Source organism: Panicum virgatum, chromosome 1N (assembly GCF_016808335.1).
Source record: "Panicum virgatum strain AP13 chromosome 1N, P.virgatum_v5, whole genome shotgun sequence".
Lineage (NCBI taxonomy): Eukaryota > Viridiplantae > Streptophyta > Magnoliopsida > Poales > Poaceae > Panicum > Panicum virgatum.
The window spans coordinates 63,159,110-63,166,812 of NC_053145.1; the positions used below are offsets into that span (position 1 = coordinate 63,159,110).

General features: G+C 44.6%; 2 protein-coding genes across 3 annotated transcripts; one reads left to right on the top strand and one right to left on the bottom strand.

Annotated features, from left to right (window-relative positions):
* The first annotated feature begins 27 nt into the window (after positions 1–27).
* On the top strand, positions 28–3,034 carry LOC120657337 (universal stress protein PHOS32-like). Of its 2 annotated transcripts, XM_039935635.1 has the most exons (6): positions 28–400; positions 507–654; positions 1,191–1,449; positions 1,585–1,694; positions 2,516–2,634; positions 2,735–3,034. In XM_039935635.1, exons 2-6 carry the CDS (start codon positions 646–648, stop codon positions 2,823–2,825), a joined length of 588 nt encoding a protein of 195 aa, XP_039791569.1. In that variant the 5' UTR covers positions 28–400; positions 507–645; the 3' UTR covers positions 2,826–3,034. The 2 variants fall into 2 exon arrangements, with proteins under 2 accessions (XP_039791569.1, XP_039791570.1); XM_039935636.1 differs by having other exon boundaries at positions 29–1,449.
* Positions 3,035–3,291: 257 nt separating this feature from the next.
* Positions 3,292–6,640, bottom strand: LOC120657336 (putative D-cysteine desulfhydrase 1, mitochondrial). The gene is made up of 10 exons (XM_039935633.1): positions 6,347–6,640; positions 6,128–6,193; positions 5,801–5,995; positions 5,615–5,725; positions 5,186–5,277; positions 4,604–4,693; positions 4,415–4,472; positions 4,232–4,345; positions 3,865–3,962; positions 3,292–3,691 (listed from the first exon to the last, which is right to left on the bottom strand). Exons 1-10 carry the CDS (start codon positions 6,587–6,589, stop codon positions 3,487–3,489), a joined length of 1,272 nt encoding a protein of 423 aa, XP_039791567.1. The 5' UTR covers positions 6,590–6,640; the 3' UTR covers positions 3,292–3,486.
* Positions 6,641–7,703: the final 1,063 nt, after the last annotated feature.

The following is a 7,703-nucleotide window of genomic DNA, read 5'->3' on the forward strand; positions in this document are numbered from 1 at the left end:
GCCGCCCCCGCTCAGCCCTACCTCAGTCGTACTGCCTCCGCCGCTGCCCTTCTCCACGCCGCCGGCCGCCTCGGCGCGCGCTCCGTCCACCGCTGCCGGCCGCTCCAACCCCGCCTCGCGCGGTCCCTCCACCGCCGCCGGCCGCTCGGGGCCCGCCCTCGAGCGAGGGGCATTCTGGACGAAGGGGGGCGGAGCCGCTCAGAGCCACGAAAACGGGGCTCCGCCTCCCGTATGGAAGCCGCTGGAGGCTCCAAGTCTGGCTTCTGGTCTGGATTAGCAGCAAAAATGGGCGTTTGGCTGGGCTCCGGCCGGAGCCGCTCGTGGAGCCCTGCCAAACAGGGCCCTAGTGTTGCGTTGACATGATTATTCAGTACCCATTGGCGCCATGCCCTGGTGGCTGGTGATTTCCCAATCCTTGGATTAGCGAGCGTTCCGTCATGTTTATATGTCGCGCGCCCTTCTTGAAAAAGAACTATATGATTGGGCTAGCGACCTTTTCCGTGTAGGGGCCAGCTAGGGAGGGTAAAGAAGACCGGGCATACGATTCCCAGCACCACCAGCTTGGAAACCCGTCCACCAGCACACAGTTTTGCTTCAGCCAACCTCAGCAGCAACCAGCGATGGAGTTGCGCCGGTTCAACATGAATGAATGAGGTAAACTGTACCTGTTACGCAAGTGACAGTTTCCATTTTCGAGACCACTTCTTATATTCGGAATTCCATGTGATTTGCCCACCGGAAAGAGACTTTCGTGGTGTGGTAACTGACAACTCATGAGCGATGGCGAAAATTACACCTGGAGCCACGCCTAATTAGCCCCAGCAGCAAATGGCCTTGGGTCAGATCACAGCCCGAGCTTTTACTAATCTTAGATTAGACTAGCTACTAGTATTCGTTCTTTGGCTTTCTAGACAAGTAGAGAGCCTTCTGGAGGTTTTATTCGCATCATATATGGATTACAGATGCCCAGCCCAGCTGGCACTGACCTCTCGACCGTCAGAAACCTACTCGATCAAGGAATAAAGCCAACCTAGGCTACGAGAGCTCGCTGTCAGTTGGGGATATTTGGCTCCAGTCCGGCAACCATAAAACTGTACTCGGAGCACAAACCGAACTCTTCCCAGAAGCATTACATATAGCTCTGCCCCTCCTGCCCTCCACCACCCTGCGCCAACTTTCTTCCCTCCCAGCTTCACAACCTTCGTTCACCCTTCCCCGGCGACTGCACAAGAAACTCATCGGCGTTTAGGCTCGGACTGAGAGAGAGAGACATGGCCGCTGGGAAGCGAACCATTGGCATGGGCATGGACTACTCGCCGTCGAGCAAGGCCGCGGCGAGGTGGGCGGTCGACAACCTGGTGAAGGCCGGCGACCGGATCATCCTCGTCCATGTCCTCCCCAAGGGGGCGGACGCCAGCCACAAGGAGCTCTGGAAGAACACCGGCTCACGTAAGTAAAAAGATCATTGGATTAGCAGTGCGCTCTCTTAGTTTGGACTTTGGATTCTTCTTGATCGCAAAGATTGTTGTACTGATAGCACCATCACTTCTGGGGTTTTCTTTTTTCTTTTTGGGTAAACTGAAGCTTTGATTCCTCTGCCGGAGTTCATGGAGATGAACGTGCAGGCGAGGTATGGGCTGAACCCTGATAAGGAGGTACTGGAGATCCTGCAAGCTGCATCCAAGGCTAAGCAGGTAATAGCTCTACAACGGCTACTGAATTGTTCGCCGAATCATCTGTTATATATAGGAGAATCACTTGCGCTAATGTGGTAGCCGTGCAGCTCTTCACTTATTTTCAAGGGTTTTGCACTTCTGCTTGATAATTAGACTAGAAAAGGAAAATATATGGTTGCGTACATATATGACCCCCAAACTTTAAAAAAAAAACAGTAGCAAAGAGCCTGGCCGTGCCTTAATCTTTGCTTGAATAGAAGATAGTTTTCTACATAACTGAATAATATAGTTAGGATGTCACTAGAATCGTGTTCATAAACTCAAAAGAATTTCACTCAAATTCTCATATGTGTTTATATCACCAGAAGTCTGATCAATCAGCATTGATTTTACGGTAACTGCTTTATGTGATTTTTTTTTTACCATAGATTGCCTAGATCTCACGCTAAAAATGAACATCTTGAGACATTACTGTCTAGTATTAGGTTAGTAGTGTGCATGCCTATGCAAACCGCAAAACCATGGGCTGAACATTTACCGACCGTAAAACAACCAGCAGAATTAGTAAGGGCGATGACCTCGATACATATGAAAACATTATATGCACAGTCAATAGTCTCCGTTACTTTCTCTTGATGTTATTCGCGCAGCCTTGTCAACGGCTTATATTTTTTGAAGGCTAAGGCAAACAACTAAACATTGTAAAACTACTCTTGAAGTTCCGCCATCCATAGCTCCAACTATCTACAATAATATTTTTCTTCAATGCAATGAAAAAATAGTATTGAGTCCAAATATGCTGTTTAGTGAAAAGTCACCTCCGTGTCAACCTTGATCAGGTGGAAGTGCTAGCAAAAATTTACTGGGGCGATGCAAGGGAGAAACTCTGCGAGGCAGTAGATGACCTCAAGGCGGACTTATTTGTGCTTGGTTGCAGGGGCTTAGGGCCACTGAAAAGGTTAAGATATATCTAAACCTCTCCTCTATCAACAACAAGTGCCTAGTCTTTAGCTAACACAGCTTCTTCATATGTCGCATCTCATTGTATCTCAATGCAGGGCTCTCCTTGGAAGTGTCAGCAACTATGTAGTCAACAATGCAACATGCCCGGTTACAGTGGTGCGTGGACCAACTATGTCAAGTGCCTGATCTTTTTTGCTTAAAGTTGGGGCTCTTGTAATGCAGGGCACATTTGGTATATCTGAGTTGAGGTTGTTTGAAAGGATGGTGATGTTTGGCCCTGGCTATTAGCTTCAGTATTATTACTTGAAATGTCCAGTTATGATATCAATAAATTTCCCTCTGTACATTTCTGCTGTTTTTCATGAAAGATATATAAGCAATTATCTAGAAACTTACTTAACGTGCCTATGTAGTGAAAATGCTTTTATATAGTGCATGACAACTTGACAAGGAATCTCTTTTTGCATGACAAGGGAGCAAATAAGGGGAGACTTATTGGTTGATACTTGGTAGTTATTTTATTGACAGCACTAAAGAGCGGGTAGGCCTAGCAGGTCCTTGTAATACAGTAATAGAATGGCATTTCCAAGAAGTTCTTACAACTAAGAACTAACAACAAGCTCTGATAACAAAAAGGGAAAGGCAGAAGAGATGTCCAAACATCAACATTGAAATATTTATTTCCAAATAGCAGAAAGATTTGCTTTATTCTTAAGTTTCATCAATGCTCTACACCATGCGAACCGTCTATTCTGTATTTTCTTGCACAAATGTAAGAGTAAATATTCTATGATGAATATGGTGTCCAGAAGACTAAACCATCATGGAAGCTTTTGGACCATATTGATCAGAACATCTTACCAGTGCCATCTTTGCGTGCTATAGAATCTTCGAGATCCATTCTGCGCCAACTCCCAGCCAGAGCTGACAACTGATCAGCCTTATCAAACAACCCAAGGAGACCACCTGTATGGACAAACAAAATTTTCCGCCCCTTCCACTTGGCTGGATTGTCAGCCATGTCTTTTAGCAATCCATATGCCGCCTTCCCACTGCAGTAAAATGAACCATGCACATGCTCATTGGGAAAGAAAGAATCAAAAGGATTTTTCAGCATTAGCTCTACAGAATAAAACTTGTATACCATATGCCTAGCGAAGACTATCAAATGATGCATACCATGCCAAATCTATTTCATTAACGCAGAACAGGGAATGTATTGCACCTGTAGACTGGATCAAGGACAATGCCTGTTGCTGCAGCTATGTCTTTGACAAACTTAAGCTCCTCGGCTGTGTTCATGGCATAACCTAATCCTTTAGCCTGTCAAGTAGAAGTTGAAATTGAGGAAGTTAAATGTTTCACTGGCTCTACCAATTTGTGAAGAAGATGGGTTGATTGATTAAAGCTGAACTTTAAAAGTTCAATTATGAAATGAGCAAATGAGTTGCAGACCAATCATGTACATGTGAACAAGGTCACAAATTGGAGCATGTGATGCTGGTGCAATGTGACATTGCAGATGATCTTTTTTGGAGTTGACACACCAAGAACATTACTGATAAACAATGAAAGCTCATAAGCATACTTACATTTTCGATGCTGACTATATCATGTGAGTCCAAACCAGATTGAAGTCCATCAATCAGGCCTTGAACATAGTCATAGAAGTATTCAGGATCATCACAAACAGAGAATGCATGGACCTATCTTAGAAGCACATGGTTAGTCTGGGAACTTCAACAGGATACACAAAAAAGAAGGGTAGATCGTACTTTTGCCTTTAAGCTGCTCAATCTTGATCCTAAAGCAAGACCAGCAATTGTTCCACCACTGCATGAAGGTAAATATCATCCAACCATAAAGTGATGCCTTGCAACTTTCAGAATCTAGGCATGACAGAATACAAATTGGCATGCACAAAATTACACATAAATGTAACAGACAGTGTGTTAATCAAATACCTGCCACATGCAACAACAATATCATCAAACTGAGCATCAACAGATTGCTGAATTTGCAGCTCGATCTCCCTTATCGCCTCAATATATCCCCTGAACAGTAAGACTAATAATTATCAAGTTCCGTTTATAAACTAAATTTATTTGAATGAATTCCTGAGATGGTATGCTAGACCACCCTTTATAGCGTTTAATTTTGTATTCTTGTTAGCTTGATAGTTTATTCTGGACCCATGAAACATGTTATGTTACATATTAATCAACGCAAGGCAATGTCCTACTTTTCACTAGCCAGGCATAATACGACATGTTACACAGCGATTACCTTATATGATATCAATACGGTTCAGCTCCTAGACATCTCCCTGAGTACTTGAGTAATATAAAGTCCAACAGCTATTTGTAACAAAGGTTCTAATAATGTCCATTTTAGCAAGCATAGCAACAAGCACTGTTTTTCAAATGGACAGGACAACAAACAAATCCATCAAGGTTATCCCCCTGAGGAAACTTCAAAATATACTATGAACTCCAATATGTAATTCCTATCATGGATTGCACTTAACATCGAGTATATGATAATACCATGTTCCCAGTGAGTTTGATCCGCCGACAGGAATCACATAAGGTTTCCTCCCTTCTTCCGACAGCTTTTTCTTCAGCAAGTCAGCTAAAGCCTACAAAAATAAAACATGACGTGGTTAGAAATTTCCAAAGCAAACACAAACTAGGATAAGTGCTGGTACATAGTATATAAGAGCACATTTTGGTTTAGCTAAAGACAGGGGGGGAAATAGGGATTAGAATCAAGATGTTGGAGGTGGAGCCTATTAAATCATGTAGCCGGAAGGGTTATGCTACCACAGAGGTAACTGATCTATTTCTAGAAAGGTGGCTACTCGAGCATGAATGACAAGCAGTAACATTTACTGTGGAACATTAGCTACATATGGCCAGGAAGAAATATGAAACAGGTCATGGCAGCAACGGAATAAAAGTTGGAGACGAGCTTACCACACTGCCAATTTTTCCATACTCTTCTTTTGATACAAGATCAATGTGTGCACCCACCAGTCTCTCGACAAGGAGATTGCCAACCAAACCAGGGTCTTTATCCACGAGAAGCTGAAAATGTCCCACCAAGACCAATTTATGCGACAGCATTTTACATATTTCACCTCACAGGCACACAGAAATCACCTTGGAGGTACGTAGTATCAGGTAGCAATCAAGATTGAGGTACTTAGCAGCCACTGCTGTGGCACGGCAATGGTTGCTTTGGATACCACCAACAGTGATAACGCAGTCTGCGCCTTGCGCTAGGGCATCTGCCATCAGAAACTCCAGCTTCCGTACCTTGTTTCCACTCAACTGCATGCCGGATAAATCGTCTCGCTACAAACTCCCCCCAAAAGTCTCGTGTTAGAATAAAAAAATGTCACTGACAAATTAAGGTAAATTGCATATTTCCACTAAATTGTAAAGGGAACAGGGCAGGGTGATTGGTTGGCTGCCCTTTTGTTGCACCTTGATCCATACTTCCGTGCCTTCCGGCAAATTGGGGAGATTCCACTTGTGAATCGGTGTTGGGAACTGTTTTGATTAGAAAGAATAATCTATTTAGTCAGTGAGTCGCAGGAAAGTGATCAACTTGAACACTGAACTCCAATCAATTTGAACTAATCTGAAGTAATGGATAAAGCAGGTAGCGGTCGGTAGTGAGGTAGGATCGATGGGGAAGCTTACATGGCCGAGCGAGAAGGTATGGGAAGGCATGGGGGAGAGGTGCGTGGCCCAGGACGGCGGCGCGTAAGGCTTCTTCGAGAGAAAGCCCCCGATCTGAGCCGCGGAGGCGGACAGGGTGGCGGGGACTGCGGCCATCCCGGCGAGGGCGACCAGACTCCGGTGGCGCACGGCGGCCAAGCGGCAGAGGAGTGGGAGAGTGGAAGTGACGGGGAGGGCCGGCCGAAGGAACCGAGCAAGGACCATGGAAATCGTCGTTTCCGCGAGAGTGCGGGGCCGGCAGAAAGGCGGACCTGCCCCAGCGCACCGAGATCACGGCCTCGCTGCCCAGAAAACCGACTTGTATCCGGCCCAGCTACGCCTACGGAACTGGGCTTTGATATCATAAATGGACCTGCTCGTAAGCGTGGACGTGAGTTTTCCGGTAAGAATTTTCCTCATTTCTCACAAAAAGATACAATAATTTCGCCAATTTTCAGAAAAGAAAAAGCTCTCCCGGCTCAGTGACGAACAAAATTTCCCAATTCATGCGATATGCGTGGCTCCATCACATGTTGGATATTTTGTCATGATGAGTGAAGTTGTAGTTCCTGAACATTTTTGAATACCTCCTAGTACCACATAGTAGTACTCTGCTTTCATTTCAAAAAAAACATTTTGAATATTTTGTTTTTCGATTTCAATGGACCTCGAGTCTGAGTACCTCCTGCTAGCATGTCACATGACAATCCCTAGTGCCGTTTATGAAAGTTCGCAATTTTAGTAAATGTGATTTTCATCTTATTAGGCACTTCACGTGTGGAGCATACTAACTGCTCGAGGACTTTTCAAGAGACGTGAAGTCGTCTTTTCCTCTCTTGAAATGACCATGAATCGTTAAGCATCGTAATTGAACACGAAATTACCACTCTTTGTCCTCAAAAGGACATATTAGTTTTGACAATCAAGCAAAACATGATGCCCCCGTTTTGTCAATTGCTAGGTAGGAAAAGGTCCACTAGGGGGACATCTGTAATTTTTGTCAATTGCATTTGTTTCGTCAAATATATATGTATGCCGTGCGAACACAGCTGGAGGCAGCATTTTGGTCAATTGAGACTAGCAAAAGTCTATCCGAGGAATTGACGACATCAGATAAATTGACAACAGGGCATGTGACGAAGGATTCTGAAACAAATCAAACGAGATGAAACTCTTTCCTTATAAACAAATTTGAATTCATTCAGCGCGCAGTAAACAAATGCGAAAGTACTAGTATACATTGCATCTGGAGAAGAAGAAAAATGACGATGGCGAAAAAAACATGTCTTCCCGAGACGACCAGAGGTGGACCGGCGGCGCGTCGACCGGGTAGCCCCAC

Coding starts and splice junctions, on each gene's coding strand:
- LOC120657336 (XM_039935633.1), bottom strand. CDS start 6,589: ATGGTCCTTGCTCGGTTCCTTCGGCCGGCCCTCCCCGTCACTTCCACT. Junction 4,694..5,185: donor TCAAACTCACTGGGAACATG/GTATTATCATAT, acceptor CTTACTGTTCAG/GGGATATATTGAGGCGATAA. Junction 3,692..3,864: donor GTCCTTGATCCAGTCTACAG/GTGCAATACATT, acceptor ATTTTACTGCAG/TGGGAAGGCGGCATATGGAT.
- LOC120657337 (XM_039935635.1), top strand. Junction 1,695..2,515: donor CTGCATCCAAGGCTAAGCAG/GTAATAGCTCTA, acceptor AACCTTGATCAG/GTGGAAGTGCTAGCAAAAAT. Junction 2,635..2,734: donor GGCTTAGGGCCACTGAAAAG/GTTAAGATATAT, acceptor ATCTCAATGCAG/GGCTCTCCTTGGAAGTGTCA.